The 20,748-nt window shown below is 37.2% G+C and overlaps 1 protein-coding gene across 6 annotated transcripts; it reads left to right on the plus strand.

Moving 5' to 3' along the window:
• The first annotated feature begins 2,353 nt into the window (after positions 1 to 2,353).
• Positions 2,354 to 16,308, plus strand: LOC149559587 (uncharacterized). Of its 6 annotated transcripts, none has more exons than XM_089833442.1 (8): positions 2,354 to 2,520; positions 2,604 to 2,666; positions 2,786 to 2,857; positions 6,126 to 6,205; positions 14,959 to 15,065; positions 15,172 to 15,221; positions 15,328 to 15,410; positions 15,493 to 16,308. In XM_089833442.1, the coding sequence occupies exons 1-8, from the start codon at positions 2,482 to 2,484 to the stop codon at positions 15,605 to 15,607; spliced, it is 609 nt and encodes a 202-aa protein (XP_089689568.1). In that variant the 5' UTR covers positions 2,354 to 2,481; the 3' UTR covers positions 15,608 to 16,308. The 6 variants fall into 6 exon arrangements, with proteins under 6 accessions (XP_089689568.1, XP_089689569.1, XP_089689570.1 ...); XM_089833443.1 differs by having other exon boundaries at positions 6,141 to 6,205; XM_089833444.1 differs by having other exon boundaries at positions 2,801 to 2,857.
• Positions 16,309 to 20,748: the final 4,440 nt, after the last annotated feature.

Here is a 20,748-nt window from a genome sequence, read left to right on the forward strand (position 1 = left end):
TTTGCTAGCACTACCTTGGCTTAACCAATTTGAATGGAAATGGGTCACTTACAGGGAGATTTTCTACTTTCTAGGCATTCCTTTTGCTTTTCAAGCATCGCTACTAGATCTGTGGAATGTTGTGCTTGCCAAGATTACTAAGAAGCTAGATCATTGGCTTACGAAACTGCTTTCTCTTGCAGGCAAATTCCAGATTTTCTCTAAAGTTCTTGCAACAACAAGTCTATTATTCTTCTTGTTGGGCTCCTTCAAAAGCCTCCTATCAGAAATTAGAGCGATTGCTTCATGATTTTCTTTGGGCTTCTTGTTCTGATCATCATGGCTTTCATAGAGTTGCTTGGGATTTTCATTGTCTCCCCAAAGAATCTGGAGGTCTTGACCTTCTCTCCACATAGAAGCAAGGCCTTGCTCTATGTGCCAAATGGATTATTTGTGCCATCACTGAAGATGAAGCTTGGAAGATTCTGGTTCGACATTGCATTTCTTCTGGGTTTCCTATTAACATGCATGCATGGAAGGGCATTGGCTTTCACACCCTTCTCATCATGCAAGAACCTGCTCATACATGACTCTTTTGTTATCAAGAGCATATGGAAAGCTTGAAAAACTGTCAAGCCTTCGCTTCGCTAGTCTAGTGACGAGTTTCGTGATGGGCTCTCTTTAAACCAACATAACATTTGGTGGTCTCCCCTATTTTCCATCCAGGGTATTCCACTTGCCAAGAGTTAAAATGCTAGTGCTCTATGTTTTTTCAAACAAGGCATCAAGACTCCTAAAGATCTTTTCTCTAGGGTCTCCATGAGTCTGAAATCTTGGAAAGATATGCAAGTCCAGTACTGTCTTGCCCATTCTAATTGATAGACTTTTGACTTATTGCTTTCTGCAATTCCAGGGCACTTAATTCTTAAAGTGGGTATTTAGTCTGTTAGACCTTGGTGAACTGAGTGAAAGTGGTATCCTACCACTCCTTTCACCAATTACAAACCAAGTCTAGGTTATAGATGGCTTTCTCTCCATCTACCGATGGTGGATATGCTCAATCAGAGATGACATTTGCAATCTTCTCTTTCACAATGGAGAAAGCACTTTGACACTATTTGGAGTGCTATTACAGAACCCAAAATCACCATTTTGCTTGGTGCCTAGCTTTTCAAGGTCTTCCCCTTGGGCCTCAGCTCAAGCATATTGGGGTTTTGGATCCTAGGTGCCCATTCTGTGGCCAACCAAAATCATTTTTGCATATTTTCTAGTTTTGTAGACGTGCTCAAAATTATTGACACTAGATTCATTTTTAAAGTTGTTTCGGTCTAAACCCTTTTCTTGGCACATGGTTATTTTGAGTGATTCCCTTAGGATCTCTAGAAAATTTACTCAAATTTGGCATACCTTTAGGATGGAAATTTTTTTTACTCTGTGGAAAGATAGAAATGTTGTTCTTTTCACTCATAGTTTTCTTGATATAAATATTGCTATGTACACTAAGGCATGCATTTGTAATAATGTAATGATGCAGATTCAAGTACAAACAAACAAGGTGGCATTTGAGGTGGCCCACCTTCAAGAGCTTTTTAAAATTAATCACTGGGCAATGCCCCTTGTACTGTTGTTAGGGTACCTCCATATGACTCGGTTGATACCTCGACGCCTAGAGGCCGCTGCCAACAACGCAATTCTTTAAGGTGCCGCTCTCACACTCTGTGTTCACAAGCTTCCCGCCACCACTCTCCCAACGGTGGCGATGGTGGATGGAGGCACCACTCAGTTTTCTCGCCTTGTGGTGGCACTGGCTGGTCCTCGGCTCCTCTTCTTGGCCCTCAGCGAGTGGTTCTTAGGAAGTGGCCTGTTCACCTGGATTTGGCTATCTCACCTCCACGACATGATCCAAAGGATGCTGCTGATGATGACTAGATTGTTCCCAACCCGCTTGCCAACTCCAAAGATGATTGGGGATTTCATGATCAAGATGAACCACTCCGCCTTAACTGGTGCTGATTTAGCTGCATGAAGGTTGCTTTATATGTCTTTTTTTTATGAATAGTTGTAGATTTCGACTTCAACTGTGTGAACTCTCACAGAGTGATCTTGTATCCTCTAACCTTTTTTTGTGAATTGTAATCTTAATATATTATTTATTAATAATAAAAGACTATTTATAAATTTAAAATAAAAAATAAAAAAAATTATACGACAAATTGAAAAAGACTTCAATTCTTTTGTTTTGTATTTGTCTATATAGCGTTTTGTTTTGTCGAGATTACTGTAATATTTCAAAATTGAAAATACGTATTTACTGCTTCGCATTTGACGCAAGGCAGAGTCAGCTGAAATTACATCATCTTTTCCATCTGACGGAGGATCGAGTATCTTGCGCGACAAAGTTTTAATATCCGTAGGGTTTTAAACGGAAACTGAAGCCCCACCTAGCGAATAAAACTGCAGAACCGGAGGTTAACAAGCTACAGAGCGTTAACATAGAAGGCAATGATGTTTAGGCTCGCACACGCTGTGCGCATGGCAACGGTAAACTAAAATACAACACATGAATATGGAAATCATTGGATATTTTGTTGCAATTTCGTAGACAATTTATACTGGATTTGCAGGTGGCCCTAAGGGTGAGGACGGTGAGTCCAGTGCTTCCACGTTTGTCAGTGGCTTTGAATTATGTAAGTAAACACCCAAACCGTTCTTTTCAGTTTTTAATTTATAAATTAAATTTCAGTGTGTTTTTAATTCATTGCTTGGAATGTTTGTAGTCATTTCTATAATGCAACCGGTGTTACAGCATTTGGATTCGCAGGGAAAGGTCCCCAATGCGCCATGGAATTTTACAGATCGTTACAAGGACCAGGAACAGGTAACCTTTTATTTGATGCCATCGTATGTAAAATCAACAGAAATTTTACATCGATATATATTCAATGTATATTTAATTTCATTTGTATTATTGCTGATATATTTCTGGATATGAATGTGTATGAAATTTTGTCATCAATGTTCTGAACCATACTCCATGATCCATCAACTTTCTCTTCTTTGAATTCTCCTTTGCTCCTGATGATGGACCATGGAGTACAATCTGAAACATACACAATTATATCCAGAAATATACCAGTAATATAGTCATAGCTTGTGGAAATCCTCTATCATTCATTTCACTAGTATTTCAATTTTATATCTTTTTATCATTTTCTTCATTCTTCTGCACATTTAGCTAGTTCAGACAGAGATAGGTCTTCTGGTGAAAACATCTGCATTTCATAGGTGAGAGGGTTTGATTATATAGGTCAACACAGCGTAACGCAAGTGGAATAAACCAATACACATGGGATGCTTGCATAGGTTGGCTTCACTAGTTTGGTGGTTACTAGGTGGTCACTTAAAGTTAAAAACTACCTTTATCTTTCACTTTTTACAATCAATTGATGGGATTTTGCAGAATTAAGAGAAAGTCCTTTATCCTAAACTCTGATGAGGACCTAGAAAATGGGAAATATTATGATTCTTTCATACTACCTTGAGGGGTTTCCAATCGGCCACATTGCAAGGCCACTGTTTCAAGGTTTTCGACCAAGCAGAAATGGCCTCAAGTATTGTTTATGGTGTTGAATTTGGGAAATACTCTACAAAATTACATAGACAGTTCCAATCCATAATCATACTCCACATTGGGCATTTGATGGTGTAGGTTCCCTGATGTAGTTCATGGATTGTGTATATCGGAGGGCAACCAATCCATGCAGCTCTTTACCCTTCCAAGGCATTCATTTTATAAGAGCAAAATAAATTAAAATATCTATCATTAACTCCAATTTTAGATTTAAAATTATCAGAAGTTTAAATACAAACTAACAGAAAGGATAAGTGTGTAAGGAATTAGGCTTAGTTTCCAACTCAGGATTGACTCCTAACAGAATTCAATACGCTCAATAGAACAATAGATAAAATGATATCACAGCCACTGATATTATGTGAATTTGCCAGTTTTACACCATAAGCCTACATTCCTCGGGGATGCATCCCTGCCCAAAAAGGCCAAATTCCAGAAACGGGGATGTCCCCACCCCGTCCCACTTTTTTGAAAATTCCCAGGAAATGTTCCGGAAACATGGGGACTTCGAAATTTTTTTATGGGGACATACATATGTCCTGGGGACAGTTGGGGATGCCTTGGAAGTCCTCAAGATGGATGGGCTTCGCCTTGGAAGTCCCCGGGATGGATGGGCTTCCCCAATTTTATAGACATCATCAACACTTACAAAATATTTTTCTTTTATAATTTATAATTTTAAAAAAAAAAAGTGGTTTCCTCCTTCCAAGTTCATCCTAACATGCTTATTACTGTTTGGTAGTTAATTCCTACTATTTGGGGCCCTCCAATTACTCTTTGACAACATTACATTAAGAATCTTGGAATTAATATTGCTGTTACAGTCACATTACATGCTCAGGAGTCAGAATTATATAGCAGACTGTTTCCAAGGCACTGGAAAAGTCTGAAAAGTGCATTATAGACCTAAAACATGCATCATTATATGATTTTCTGGCAATACATCAATGCTTGGTTGGTCTTGGGTTGATTTGGGTCCTTTGTGTTAGATATGGTGAATATTGAAGTTGCATTAAGATACCATCTTACTGTAACAGACCTATATCATGATCAGAACTGTATAGAGGACCTCTTTGTATTAATTTCAGTTTGCTTACAATGAATTGGAAGTGTAGTTTCAGAATTAAATAATAGTAGTGTGTTTCAATTTGGAAGGTAGGTTATTGTTCTTGTTGCTATTAAAAATGAATTCTCAATTATGTTCTTGGGTATATTTCAAATTTTTATGTTATTATTTTGATATGACCTGCACATTGACAATAATTCCAAATTATGAATGCATTATAGCATATTGAGCATTGAGTTCAATTACTGAAATGTTGTGTGTTAAGGTTCTATGATGTAAAAATGGCATGGTTTATCCATGTCTTCATATGAATGTAATGTATATATGCAAATTTCCCTATATATTTTATATTTTCCCTATATTCATATAGTCGTTCCCGTTTGCTGTTCCACCCCCTCCTTCCCCAAAATTGGCAATTTTTTTGCTGTCTCTGAAACCCATCCTGCTGTCCCTTGCCATCCCTGTCCCGGAAACTCAAGGGAACATGGCCATAAACAAGTCACTTCAAGATTTCACTACAGATTGCTACTCAAAGGTTTTACATATTTCATCAACAAATGAAGGCATACACCCAAAACCACATCGCTAGGATAACACAAACTTTCTAGAACAAATCGAATGTCAACCATCTAAACTCCACGATCTAACTGTGTCCAAAAACTTGTATGCTATGGCCTTCCCTTCTCTCCCCAGGCCAGCACTTCAATGGACTACAAAAACTTTCTAGGACAAATGAAATACCAACCATCTAAACTCCATGATCTAACTGTAACAAAATAATTCTATGCTATGGCCTTCCCTTCTTTCACCAGACTTGTTCATTTTGGACAATGTATCTGCCTTCTTGTTTGCAACACATGAGAAGTGGCGAAAGAAAATCATATTTAGAAAAGTCCCTACTGTGAAGCCATCATTAAATAAGGTGTTAGAACATCAAGCTAAAATGAGAATTTGTCACAATAGGCCATTACAAGTTATAGAATCTTTAGCTGCCTCCTCCTGGATATTTGGTGCCCAAGGATGCAGACTGGTGAATTAAAATAAGGAGACTACCAAAACTCAAGACCGCCAGTCCTAATTAAGACTCACTGTCTCTTGCTAGATTCCTGCACCATTCTAATAATTTTTTTTTTGAAAAGAGACTTTGACTAGACAAAGAAATTGGGAGGCAACACTAATATTAAATAAATAACTGACAAAATGACCCCTGGGATACACTATCTCTTGTTGGATGGCAACATATCTTTAATTAATATTGACTGGTCAGTGATTTGGGGTATGTATTCTGAATCTGGTGCACTCACCTGAGTTAGCAATGCTACTTGCCATCATAATTTTACTTTTGACTCTCATTGGCTTTGGTCATTTGTGGACATTCATATGATAAAATTTTGCTTAAATTATTCTGTTCTAGTTTTTTTTTATAATTGTTTTGATTATTGACTCAAGGTTTACGGTGAGCAGAAGCGGAGGTTTGCATCAGCAGCGGATAATGTGAATGATACCCAAGGAGAAGGCAAGAAGGAAACGCGGGTATCTTCTTATCCTTGCACTAAAATCAGGCCAAGATCGTGTGACTTTTGTATACTTATTCTTTATTAAAGTAATATTTTATTAAATGGTCATCTAGGAATGTTTAGTTTATTTAGTTAGTTTTTATTTGTATTTGGTTTATGATTGTTTCTTTTAGAGTCTTAGTGTAATTGCCTATGTAGGTAATCTTTGTTGTCGTAACAAATATACAATTACCATTTCATGGTAGGAAATGTGTTCACTTTTAAATGTTGAGCTGATTTTTATTTGCATTTATTCCGCTTTTCATATGGCCAGTATGTTCAACATTTATGTTTCTTTGCTATTCTATATGTCTCCCCTCAGCCTTGGAGGCCTAGAAGAGTTAAACTTAAAAGGCATCGCTAATAGAGTGTTATGATGAGGCCAGAAAGGCCAAGGAAATTGCAGAGATAAAATTTAATGCCCAGGATTTTGAAGTTGCCAAGAAGATGACATTGCAAGCCCAGAATATATATCGTCTTCTTTAAGGCCTCACTCAATTCATAGTAGTTCTGAATGTCCACCTGACTGCTGCTTCTGGCCAGAAAACTAAGCATTTGATTGACTATTACAAGTTTTTGGATGTGGGGTCTGGTGCCCAAGTCTTTATAATCAGGAAATAGTTTAGAAAATTGGCTATGTCGCTGGAACGATGGTGTAGAAGACAAGAGAGCATTAAAGCTGTTTGCAGAAGTTTGGGAATTCTTTCTAATGAAACTAAAAAGGCTCAGTATGACAAACTGAGAAGTGGGTTCCAAAGGCCTTTCAGGGCTAATGCCCATGACAATTGACCATCTAGTAACAAGGCTCAGAAAGAAAGCTAGAGATTCTCAAGCCAGAGTGTTTCTGCTGCTGCCTCTGTTGAGGCCATTACAAGATTTGTGCAACAAATAATAGAAAAATGGATAGGAGAGATTATGAGCAGAGCAATAATCAGGGCTTTGGTGAGGCATTTTGTAATTCCAAGCCCAAGAGCGAGGCAAATAGGTAATTCCTCCAGCTGGGTGATACAGAAGAAGGTGATCAACATCAGCTTTTTCCAAATTTTCAATCTCCAATCCGACAGATACATTTGTCTCAACAGAACCACTGTGGCTGATATAGTGTCATCCTAAACTGTTGTAAGGCGGGCTTGTATAAACCTCAGAACAGCCTCATAGACACATCCAAGCCTACAACTCTGATTACTGAAATTTTCCGCAGTGGGCATAATATCTGAAGAATCCATCAAACCTGATGTATCAATGATGAATATGTTATGGTGCATAACATTCTTAGAATAATCACAGGCAAAATGATGGCCATCATCAGTTATATAACCTACAGAACTTAAATTCTGCCCACTACTCTTGATAGGTGCATGCCAGAGTTTCTCAGTGTAATATGAGTTGTCAGAACTCAGAAGTACCTTCTGCTTTTTCCTCTCGCTCTTCATATTCACAACAGTGATTACATCGGTCAGGTCCATATTCACATAGTTAAATTATATGCCTCAAACCATCATAGAGATTGCCGGTGCATTTGCAGGAGCCCAGACAAAAAACGGATGGATATGCCCTCTGCGTTTTTATATTGCCATGCACTGTATCATGCAGAACTGAGCGATCAATACAGAGCTGCAGAAATAACTACAAGATTGGCATTTGGTGACAATAATGAACAAATTCTTTTTCCTGTGTGAACATGCAGACCTTAATGGTTTCTTTCGAAGGGAGGAAGGGGATTTAACAGTATTTGAGCAGACCATTTTGCTCTGACTGTCTGTCAACGTAAGTTTATACTCAAAAGATCTCATTGACCCTGAAAAATCTGGGTTTGTTTCACAAGCTTAGTGAAGATTTCACATATTCCCGGCATTTCAGTCATGGTTGCAAACATGCTCATTTCCACACAAATGCTCTGCATTTTTATCCAAGTCATGGAAACAATCTTTAACCCCACCTGTCCTCATGTACCCATCTATCATGCATTTGCTCTGGCAATATCTATCATGGCACTGATATGCTTCATGGTTAGATTCAATTGGAGCAATACAGGAATTATTGCAGCTTGGAATACAACATTTTGCACTGCACATGTTGAGGAGAATTGCACTTGTGGTAGCCAGGGTGCCGTGGCCCCAGAGAACATAGCTCATTGCAATTTGAGGAATATAAGTAACAGCTCTTGCTGCACATATGATTTCGCTTTTTGCAATTGTGATTTCCTTAATGCCATGCCAAATCCCCTCATGAACTTAAGCTATCGCCTTATCAGTTACAATCACTGCAATTTTTTGTACACTTGTGACTTCCCATAGAAGAATGTTGATTACCGTGGCCTTTCTCCATCACACGCTGCCAGAAGCAAGCAGAACATTTGCATCCACAAACTATTAGGCTTTGCTTTACTTCTCTGAGAGCTACATCAGACTCTATCCACAATCTTTGTACCTTGTCATTATCAGATAAATCTTTTGTGTTTGCACATATTTTTAGAGTGATGGCTGCCGTTGCACTAAAAGATTGACGTGTCAATGCCTGATATAACCATTAGACTTATATAGTCCACGGTAGGTAGATAATCCGTTGTCATGAATCCAAAAGGGAGTGCTGACCATTTTGCCAACAACCTCCCCCTCAGCATTATTCGAGGAGATCCAAACCTATGACCAAGCTTTGATACCACTTGTTAGAGTGGTGGTTGTTGTTGCACCAAAAGATAAACCTATCAATGCCCAATAAAATCACTAGACTTACAGAAACCACAAGAAGCGGTTAGTCCCTTGTCACAAATCCTGAGAGGAGCGCTGGTTGTTTTTTCAATACTTATCCACTGTTGAACTCCGGCATGCCTCCTATCTGCTAGCACATTCAGGAAGCTCTCAAATTAAGAATGCCGCTCCTCCTTGTTACTGCCATTCCTTAGTAAAACCAGCTCCACTTTTGACCTGCTTTGAGAAAAAATGTCTCTTATACTAACTAGAGTTTCTAATTCAGCATATGGTAAGAGATACTATCCTGAATCTTATGTTCCATGAAGAAAAACGTCTCTTATACTGACTAGAGCTTCTGACTCTTACACAGTAAGAGGTACAATCCTGAATCTCTTATATTCCATGAAGATTCACTGACAACAACAGGAAAATCAAGAACTTCCTCCTATGTGTGGAAGTTATCCAAAGCCCTTGATTCTTCACTTGTATTTATCATGGAAACGCATCCCATGTGGACAGCAGACATAAGAATTTTCCTCAGATTACCAACTGTCACAGAAATCCAGTCTTTTGCTGCAATTTGAGCTATAAGAAGATGAATCCAATGTCATAGCAAGAATTGACTCTTTTAGCCACTGTATCAGCTAGGTCACTCAGGTTCTCTATAATGCTCAGATCTATTATAAAGGGACCATAGCAATAATCTCTTCCTTTTCATTGTACATTTTCAAAATGGAATTCTCTTACAATTTGCTGCATATCTAATTTGATTGGGTGACTTTTAAAAAAAAGCTCTCATCACACTAAGATTTGATTGTGTTAATTAATAGAAAATCTTGGACAATCTTCAACCTGTATGCCTGTATGAAAAAGGTAATATTGTGTATACTGGAAAGGGCAGGGTTGTATAAGATTTAATTTAATGAGGACTTTCTGGTGATTGTAATGTTTTTGAATTTTTCTGATGACTGGCAAAGAGGAAAGAGAACTGAAAAACAGTGAATAACTTACAAGGGGGATTTCCAGCGTCAGACAGGTTTCAAGCGAAATTCCCATGCAATATAGCCTATCAGCTATTTAATAATACAATATAGTATAATATAATTAGTAATTACAAGCTAAGTTTAATGAAATGTCAAGAGGCATGCAATGAAGAGTTGTGACTTGCTCAATGTAAGATACAGAGGGAGGAGTTCATTGCAAATGAGACATGCAGCAAGGAAGAATGGAAGATGGGATCAAGAAAGAATCAAGGGAAGAGAAAATGGTGAAGGGTTGTAATGGAAGTTTCTGACTCTTTCAAAGAGTAGAAATGATGAAGGGTTGGCTCTTTCAAAGGATGATAATTATGGAAGGTCGTGCCGGCTTTCAAAGGGCAGAAATAATGAAGGGTTGTGAGTTGTGACTTTTCCAAACAGCAGTAATTATGAAAGGTTCTGACTTTCTCAACGAGCAGCAACGATGAAGGGTTGAGACCATTGCAAAGGGGCAGACATGATGAAGAGGTGAGTCTTTGCCATCACATTGGAAGATATAAAGGGGAGAAGGTTTCATTGGAAGATAACCAGGAGTCCTTCATCCCTGAGGTTTTAATTATTCTTGTTTGTATTATGAACATTTTCTCCCCAAAAACTAAGGTTGTAATGTCCCCTTTTGGAAGCACCTTATACAATCCTGACCTCACAAATCCAAAAGATGAGCAAAATGTAGTTAGAGATGAAGAGGTCAGTCATCCTGAACTCATCTAGCAAACTCCTAGCATACTTCAACTAAGAGATATAAATACTACCAGCCATTTCCCAACCTCTATGCTGAGATAGTAATACAAAAGTTCCAAATCTGTCCTATCAAATGACTGGCACCAATTTTGTTTATACTACTCAATCAAATGTGCTGCACTACCAATAATGATCAAATCATCAACATAGATGACAAGAAGAATGATTTCACTACCAGTGTTCTTGATGTACAGGTTGGGATCCAAAAGACTCCTTTAAAAGCCTTGCTCAACCAAGTATTTGTCAATTTTTAAGTACCATGCCAGAGGAGCCTGCTAGAAGCCATAGAGAGCCTTCACAAGTCTGCAAACACAGTATTCTTTGCCAGCAACTTTGAGGTTGCGTCATGTAGACCTTTTCCTCGAAATCACCACTGAGAAAGGCACTCTTGACATCCGTTTGATGAACTGCCCAACCACACTATGCTGCAACAGCCAAAACCAACTGGATGGTGCTCATCTTTGTTGTAGGAGAAAAGGCATAAAAAACAGACTACTTCTGCACAATATGCTCTACAACATGTGCCTTCTATTGAGATCCTTCTTGCTTCAATTGTTCAGCAGCCAACAAGTTTTTGCACTCTTTCTTCGTATGGCCATGCTTCTGATGGTAATTGCACTGTATAATCTTCTTGGGGCTCTCTGAAGATTTACCTTGTCCCTTCTGCTTGGAGACTTGCCTTTTCCTTTGTCCTTATCTAAGGTGTTTGTATCTAAGGTGTTTGTTGTGAAAGACTGTTTGGTAGAGGAAGTGCTATTGCTAATTCCAAACTGTTGTTTCCACTGATCCTATAGTAGAAGCTTGTTGTCGTGAAGTCCTGTAGCCTTGGTTTGAGACATACTACTCAGAACAACCTAATCAAGAAACTGATACAAAAATATTGTAAGCATCTGTTGTTTCCATGTGTTATAATTACAGCCATTGAACTTATGACAGCACTCCAGCATGATATTCGTTAGAGATGTCTTCCTGTCTGCTTTTTGATGCTCTAAAAAATGGTAAAACAGACTGCAGCTGCCAAATGTGAATTTCAATACAGACAATGAATACGACAAAGATAATTAGAGATTCATGAACAAAAAATACATATTAAAATTACAGGCTCGAAATAGAGGTTTAAATTGCCGCTTAACAGAGAAAAGTCGCTCACAAAGCTTGCAATATGGGTTAAAGATGCTTAGAATGCATGCCTAGAAGAGGCCCAACGCTCTTAAAATGGTAAACATAGAAAACAAAGGCAGAGACCATGCACAAATAGCACAGAAGATTACAGAAAATGACAGAGAGAACCATTGCTGGCTAAATAGTTGCAGAGACAGTTCACATTTTAGAAATAATGCAGCCATGGGCTCCCAACGCAAACTACACAAATGGAAAAAAATGTGGGGAAGATGTCGAGTAAGCTCAGAGAGCCTGCAAAAACCACAATCAAGAATGCAGGTGAAAAACACACAAAAAAATGGGATTTTGTTGAAGAACAGCCTTTTCATGATAAAAATGGTAAAACCCCTTGCAAATCCGTGCCATGTGTCACTGCACAAACCTGTGAATTAGAACGTGACCCAGAAAACATTTTGGATGCACAAACCAAACAAAACCACAATATTTTCTACATGCAGAAAAATGATTTTGAGAGCTTCTTAGAGGTAGTAACTTGTTTCAAAAGTGATTGTATTGTTTCTTACAAAAAATGAAGTTTTTGCAGCAATTGTTAAATTATAATACACCTTAGTTACCGTTTCCAGCGGGGATCTGGAAGTGGATGTGGGAAGTAGGTGCAAGATGCAGGATTTTTTTTGGGGGGGATGTGGATGCGTATGGATGTGTGTATGTGTATATATATTATATTCAAATATACATATGCAAAGAAATGAAAAAAATATACAACATTAAAACATTTGATAGTATGATACTTGTAACTTCACCAACACATATTCACATTGAAATTAAAATTTCCACTAAGATTATAAACCATATTATATACATCTATGTTCACGATTCCAATGCAAATCAGCAAATCATCACAATTACAAAATCAAAATATAGTTGATCATTCAATGTTTATCAATCAGAATCCGAATCATATGGATTCACAGAAAAATCCTAATCATCTCTTTCAGGATCGTTTTAGGGTTTAGGAGCAAAAAATAGATTGAAAGATGTATTTCCTCATGTGCTAATAAACTGTTGAGTGGCAAAAATTTAAAAAACAGGCTTTTCAGCTGTCTGGGCCTGTGGAGGCTGCTGGAAGCGCCTGGAAGCTGGCTGGCAGCCACTTCCAGCCAGCTGGAATGGCTTCCACCTGCCTCCAGCTGGCTGCAAGTCTCTTCCAGCCAGCTTCCACCCACCTCTGCTCTTGAATCCGCTTCTGGTCGAATCTGTATCTAAGAGATAAACAAATGTAATATATATATTGATATTTTCATAAAGTGCAAAGCATAATTGTGCAGTATATTCTATTACAAACTTCTTTTATAAAAGTCAAATGCTCTATCCTATTCGTTTTAGAAATCATTAAATGGTTTCAATTTAAGATTTCATAAGACATAAATGTCTTATAATGTATAGTGATATGTAAGTGTGTGTTAATAAAGTTAATTGGAATTTGAATTTAAGATCTTTGATATTTCTGATCGTTTCAAGCCAAGCTTAGTATAAGAGTATGTTACTTGTCTGTCAATATGTTAATGCATTAAAACATTCCCATTAAGGTAGGCAAGAAACTAAATGGGAAATGGTGGTTGTATTAATTTCACCAATACACTTTGCCTCTACTTTCATGTGCATGTCAAGCTAATATAATTGTGCTCCATTCACATAGTGTAATAGTGAGGCCCAATAACCTTATTTTAATGTGAGGTTATTATTCTAGGATAATATAATTCTTCTTGGAGGTGTTTTCGATAATAAAAACAACAAAACAAGGGTGTTGTCTCATTGAGACCACAACCGAAGGCAATGAAACTACATAGCAAAGCAAATATTTACAACAAACTCAAAAGTAGACCATTGACAACAGACTAGCAGCACAGCTAGCAACCTATATCAAGACTGGATAGACAACTCACCCATATCATTGGGAGGAGGACAAGTGACAACAGAATGATTTCTTACCAACCAGAGGACAACTGTCCAAGCAATACTTCCAGGAGGGCCCCCACTGGAAAGAGAGGGTTGTGGAACCCTCCAAGAGATAATCAGCAACAACATCACCAGGAACAAAGTGTTGACAAAGTTGACTTCATCAGCCCTGGGAAGGAGCAGATTCGTAGCAGCAACAGTCAAAGAAGGGTCCACTCTGCCAGAGGGGACAGTATCGATAACAAGAGATGGAGTCAAATCCTCCAGGTCAGAGGAGACCATTTCAGTGGGAGTGCCACCCTTGAGGGGGATTCGGACATCATGAGCTTGCAAAGTCACCCTTGAGGGGGATTCGAACATCATGAGCTTGCAAAGTCATCAGAGGAAGAGTCGGAGTCTAGGACAGTAAAATGATCATCATTTGCACGCTTCCACCAAATGGCAACACCTTTATGATGTGAGAGAACAATTTGCAGCCAGATGATCCAAAAATAATTCAAATTTGTTAAAGATTAGAATATAATTTAAAATTGACATAATCATTGCACTTCCATTATAATCTTACTGTAAAATTGTCAAGGTGTTGATCAAACAAAACATACCACTAAAAGCCTGAACCAAAATTCATACAAAAAAATGATAGCATGAACACAAGCTATTATTCTAAAGTTAAGACTTTGTATCAACATACTCTAAATTAAATTACTGTATCTTCTATATACATAAAATTATACTCACTAATATCTTAACTTATATATACTTTCCTATCGGTGTAATCCTTGCATCTTCTTCAGGAGCAACTGCTAGTTTATATTTTAATTTTATATTTATTTAAAAAAAGCAACATTACAATTTTGCTTTTGAATTAATGAAAGCTATAGATCCCAATGTCTATTTCAGATGCTTTAGTATTATGAAACTTGAGACATTAATTAGAGTGCTTTTTCTGATTGGAAACATCAGGATGTTGTTGCTTGGGATTTTGGTTTATCCTATAATTTGCTCTATTGAGTTTTGAACCTATTGGCACCCACATTGTGTTGTTGAGTGAAAAATCTAATAGTAACCTAATATGGTTTTACTTGACAGAGTATCTTCACAAAGATGATTGCATCATTTCCTTTCTGTAAGATTATTTAAATTCTAATGCTAACTATTTGTTTGAATCATTCAGAATCTCGGTGACATTTGTTGATAAAGATGGTGTGGAAAAGACAATACAGGTGCCAATAGGAATGTCGATGCTTGAAGCTGCTCATCAAAATGACATAGAGCTGGAAGGTGTTTAACGAACATTATGAGCAACCTCACTGAAGTAATGTACTGTCCCTTTACTTGATGCATTGAATTCTTAAAAAGTTCTAAATGTTGTGCTTTGCATTTTCAGGGGCCTGTGAAGGATCGCTTGCATGTTCCACCTGTCATGTGATTGTCATGGTAAATTATTTACTATGTTTTTAAAAAACAAGTCAGACTTTGAAATGGAGATGATGGTTTTCCCTTCAATTATTCCACTCATATTTAACAGATGTTTTCTGTACAGGATGAGGATTATTATAGTAAACTAGAGGAACCAACAGATGAGGAGAATGACATGTTAGATCTGGCTTTTGGTCTTACTGAAACGTGAGTTATTTTAAATTGTAATTAATGTAAATGTTTTTAAGTGTCTGCTATCAGATATGTAAATTTTGTTTGGTATTTGTAGATCTCGACTGGGTTGCCAAGTGATTGCTAAGCCAGAGCTTGATGGGATAAGACTTGCTTTGCCTTCTGCAACTAGAAACTTTGCTGTTGATGGATATGTTCCTAAACCACATTAGTTATGGCAAGTCAAAAAAGCATAGATTGAGAATATTTTTGTAGATGCAATCTTTGCCATTTGTTAAAGAATTTGCTTAGGATAGAATATTTTTGTAGATGCAAATCTTTACCATTTGTTGAAGAACGTGCTTAGAATAGTCTCTGACATTTATATGTCAAGAAAACTTTTGTGTAGTGTTTCAAAGATGTTGGGTCATTATTATTGCCGAGAAAAACTGATTGTTTACAAGCCTACGAATACTGAGGAATTTATTATAAATATTATCATCTGAAGGCGTAATCTATGTAATGAATTTGATGATACTCTAATTAACTAGAGTATTACACTGGGTTTATATGTCCAATCTTCCTCAGAAATATTATTTTCTGAGATAGAATTCAAATTCACTCAATAAATGCGAGAAGCTTGGAGTTCGTAAAATGTACAGTGGAGACTGACTAAAGCAAATAAATGAGTATTGTAAGTTCAACAAACATTCAAGTGTTAGGTTCTCCACTCTTTTTTCTCAATAATGGCTTTTAATAAGATAAGCCTGGCTCCCCTCTTCTTGGAGTTTCCAGTTAAAGCCAAAATTGAAAGCTAAGTGATAGATTATATGTCTTATGGGGGCATCATTTATGTCATTTAAAAAGCAATGTAAACAGACATTTATTTCATTTATAAGATTTTGAGGAACTAGATCAATAGCTTCAAGCTAAAGAGACTTGAATGTTGACTCTAATAGATTTGTCTTCTGCTGTAACTTGTAATAGAACTTATAATTTTTCTGTTTGTTTCAAGTTACCTTTTCAATACATGTGTATATTGTATTAAAAGGCATGCCTCCGTAGAGACATGTCTCTTTAATTCTCATTAGTTATCAACAAGGTCACCGGGAGACGGGGAGACTTTGAGGTCTCCGGCACTGGTACTGGTACCGGTACGGCAATTTTTCAAATAGGAGATGGGGGTACTTGGAGACGGCAATTTTTTTTAAAAAATTTTTTTTTAATAGTTTAAAGAGTCTAATACTAAAAGTAAATACAAAATTTGAAAATAGTAATACTGTAAGACTAAAGTAAATAATAATAGTAACGTCACATTAAAAATTAAAATAGACTCATAGAGTCAAAGATTTCAAAACTCACGTGATCACAATATTGTATCTCATAGACATATTTGTTTTTCGAATATTGCATATGATCACCATCATATCAGATTGATAATCATTGAGATTATCATTACATATTCAAATTTTAAATTCAAAAAAGTATAGTTTGATGCTGAATTGCTGATATGTAAACAAAAATTTCACTTTGTAAATAAACAAAAAATAGGAATATATCTAGTATTAGTATGTCGATGGTACTATCATCTACTCCACAAGGTTGTGATCATCCATCTCAAGGTCTTCAGCTATCATACTCCAAAAATATTTTAAATGATTTAATTATTTAAATTGTTGAATAAAAATAATTTTTAAAAAGTGTTTCTAATGTTTTTAAAGTTATTAATTTATTAAATAAAATATTTTAAATGATTTAATCATTTAAATTGTGAGTGGTCTTAATTTTTGTATTAAAAACATTAAAATGAGGGCTAAAATATATAAAATTATTTAATATTATATTTTAGATTTATATTTTACCAAAAGACTTCGGGGAGATTTCACTTTTTGGATTAGGAGACGGGGAGACTTTAGGAGACTTCGTCATGAAGTCTCCAACCTTTTTTGAGGTCTCCGAGACGTGACTTTTAGGGGTGAGACGGGTTTCCCGGTAACCATGGTTATCAACGATCTTTTCTTATTATCATGGTCAAGAGTGTGATAATAACTTATATATATTGAACGACTTTTGTCCGATTGAAACTACACTAACAATAACACTTCCTCTTAGTTTAGAAGGATAAACACTTGGATGAATATTACACCATTTGATAATATTAGAAATGACACCAAATATACATTGTCAAGTGAATAACACTAACACTTAGTTGTTGATTTACATGATATAATTCACTATGATCTATTTCAACATTTACATAAAATGTATATCACGATTTAAATTATTGTAAGATCGTCACCTTCTAATAACTTCTGCAAATACAAGTGATAATCATTTGGAGGTTGTCACTTCCTCATGATGTACATAGGGGGCAGAACCATACACAGATGAAGTCAACATGGATATTGTCATGTGGTGGTGTTATGACATCCACCATTAACCATATCAGTTTATAATGTCTTCACCTCAAACTTCTCTCTTATAGAGAAGAATGTATTATGAGGGATTGCACTTGGAACTTATTTTGCATGAAGAAACACCAACCTTTTGACCTCCTCGTCATGGTTACTTCTAATAAAGTGGCAAAACTTCCTTTGAATCGGATATCAACTTTTGTGTTCCTTGTTCAAAGTTATCTCTTATGAAACTAACATATCCTCTATTTGCTTTCTCTCTTTGTCCAAGGTTGCTTCTAATGAACTATCATTCTCCCTCTTTGCATCCCGAATCCAGTAAGTATCTCTATAACACGACTCACTACATGCAACTTGCCACATAAGAAATTCAACTGGCTAAGTTGTGACCAAAGCCCTACCTAATCCACTAAGCAATTAGCGGGTAGCCATCCTGGGATGAGTAACTTGATACACAGTACTGAGTTGTAGAATAGAGAATAGAACTCAATTTACTATATTAACATAGCTCCATTGCAAAGTAACACGACTGTGTTTGTCCAAATTGTCTTGCAAAAAAAGCATATACCTCTAATCAACAGACTTCGTGGTGAGTATATTCAATGAAACTTTGTGCCTCTATGGGTCCGTCCAACTCAGTCCCTATACACATTAACTACTATGCTCAATCACTACTAACCGTGTAACTCTTTCCTTGCCACATGTGGATGATATCAGCAGTGTCAAATTCGATGTAAAATTTAGTGTCAAACTCAATGTTGAATATAAATAAGCTTCAATATGGTGGCTTTAGTTCTCTTCTTTAGTAAATCCCAGATTTATATTATATTCATTCATTCTTAGTTCTGAATTATGCTTCTATGGAATTTGGCACCCTGAATCATAAACATCGTATCATCATATATCGATGTTTCTAGCCAGAGCATAGAAACTTGGACAACTATTGACGGCTTATCCGTTCTCTTTTAGCCAGTACAAACCAATAATAATCCCTAATTTGAAGAAGCATATCAAACTGGTTATATGGTTGTAAACTCCCTGCAAGAGATCCTCTTTTACTTGCAACATCATAGGTTATTAATTTCACCCAAATATTCTGCTATAATCTAATTGTTTTGACCAAAGTTTATATTTGACTATGTGTCACCACAACAGTTGGAGCCTCGATAATGTAACAGAATGTTGTCTTTCCTTCATCATCTAGGTCAAGAGAATCGGGTTCTCCATTTAGCAACTGTCAGACGAAACCCAAATGGTCCATTAGTGAAAATTCACGCAAATATGGTGAGAGGTGCATACTTTGTAAAATAAGATTTGGTATGCTGGAGAGTTACAGGAGCGTTGCCAACATACTCACATTGGTGTCTTAATATAACTCAGGAGAAATATGTTAAGGCATCCACCATGCCAGCGCTTTCCTCACCCTTTCCAGATATCAGAACACAAACAACCTCTTTAGGTGCAGGCAACAGTGCATGGTGAAGTATTATTTCTTATTAAGACCAGTCTCCATCTGTCATTCCTTTTTTAATATTCTTATCACTGGAGGTTTCTTATACAGGTTGCATGCCTTCTACGAGGTCTCAACTTGCAGTTCTAATAAAGTAAAAGGCAACCCTTAGACTGTGGGAGTATAGATCCATCATCGCTGATGTTAATCTATTATAAACTCTTAAAAATAGTTACATGATCACAAACAGGTACGGAAGCTGCTCTGACACCATAACCTGCTCTGACACCATATTGAATTTTAATAGATTTATTCTCCGCTGTAGCCTGTAACCTGTAATAGCAGTTAATGATTTTTCTTTGACTATCTAGATTTAAGCAGTCATTGTATAATTCCACCTTTCCATTCACCCACAATTAAAAATTAAATTTTTTAACTACTAAACTATAATTGCTTCTCCACTTTGAAAGATCTCAAGCTATAAAATTTTACTGATCAGAAATTGCATGCAACTATTTATAGTTCATTACTGATTAGAAATTGCATGCAACTATTTATACGTCAAAGAATTATGTAGCAAGCAACCGTGCATTAAGATTCTAAGAGAGTAAATTGTATGTTATTCAACCAACTATTTTTTTTCTTGAGTTTTCGAAGTTTTTTTTGATGAATAGTCCTTTTCAATTAATAAAATTTACTAAGATTACAATTCACAAAAAAAGGGCTGGGTGATACAGGATCACCCCGCGAAAGAGTTCAAACGGCCGAAGCCGGAATAAACAACATGAAACTATAAACTACTCATAAAAAAAAAAACACTTTTAACAACCTCAGGCTGCCAATGCACTACCAGCAGAGGGAGGAGGATCATCTTTATTTGGAAATCCCCATGCATCAGTGGGATTGTGTGGCGCACTAGGAACAGTCCAGCCGTCAGCAGCATCTGCAGGATCTGGGGTAGTCGCAGTCTCCGCATCTTTCTTGTCTGGCCGCGGAGGAGAAATTGCCAAGGCCAACCGAGGAAACTTGCCAGAGTGCGCCTGTCCAGGGGGACGAGCCGGAGACCGGCCAGAAGCCCGCCCAGGGGGGGAGCCGGGGACCAGTCAGAACCACCACGCGGTGGGAAAGCGGAGTGGCGTCTCCAACCGCCATGACCACTGTTGGGAGAGCGGTGGCGGGGACCCTGGGAGTGCGACGTGTGTGAATGGCGGCCAGAGGACTAGCGTCGAGAATGGCGACCGCGAGACGAGGAGGCATCGATCAAGGCATCCGGAGGCACTCTGGCAATGGTGCAAGGAGCATTGCCCCAATGATTTAACAATTCCTGTAAGTGTGCAACCTCCAGGGCAACTTTATTAGCTTGCACCTGTATCTGCATAATGACATTGTTACAGATGCATGCCTTAGTGTACATTGCAATGTAAACTTCTAAAAAACTGTGAGTGAATAAAACTGCATTCCTATCTTTCCATAGAGGAAACAAAATTTTCATCCTAAAAGTATGCCAAAT

This window comes from Cupressus sempervirens, chromosome 5 (assembly GCF_028749045.1).
Source record: "Cupressus sempervirens isolate cs-2001-9-10 chromosome 5, ASM2874904v1, whole genome shotgun sequence".
NCBI classification, from domain to species: Eukaryota; Viridiplantae; Streptophyta; class Pinopsida; order Cupressales; family Cupressaceae; genus Cupressus; species Cupressus sempervirens.

What these genes read in the sequence shown, in the direction of transcription:
- LOC149559587 (XM_089833442.1), top strand. Translation starts at nt 2,482, where the DNA reads ATGATGTTTAGGCTCGCACACGCTGTGCGCATGGCAACG. An exon ending in AAATGACATAGAGCTGGAAG is followed by an intron (nt 15,066 to 15,171) that starts GTGTTTAACGAA and finishes TTGCATTTTCAG; the next exon opens with GGGCCTGTGAAGGATCGCTT. An exon ending in CCTGTCATGTGATTGTCATG is followed by an intron (nt 15,222 to 15,327) that starts GTAAATTATTTA and finishes TTTTCTGTACAG; the next exon opens with GATGAGGATTATTATAGTAA.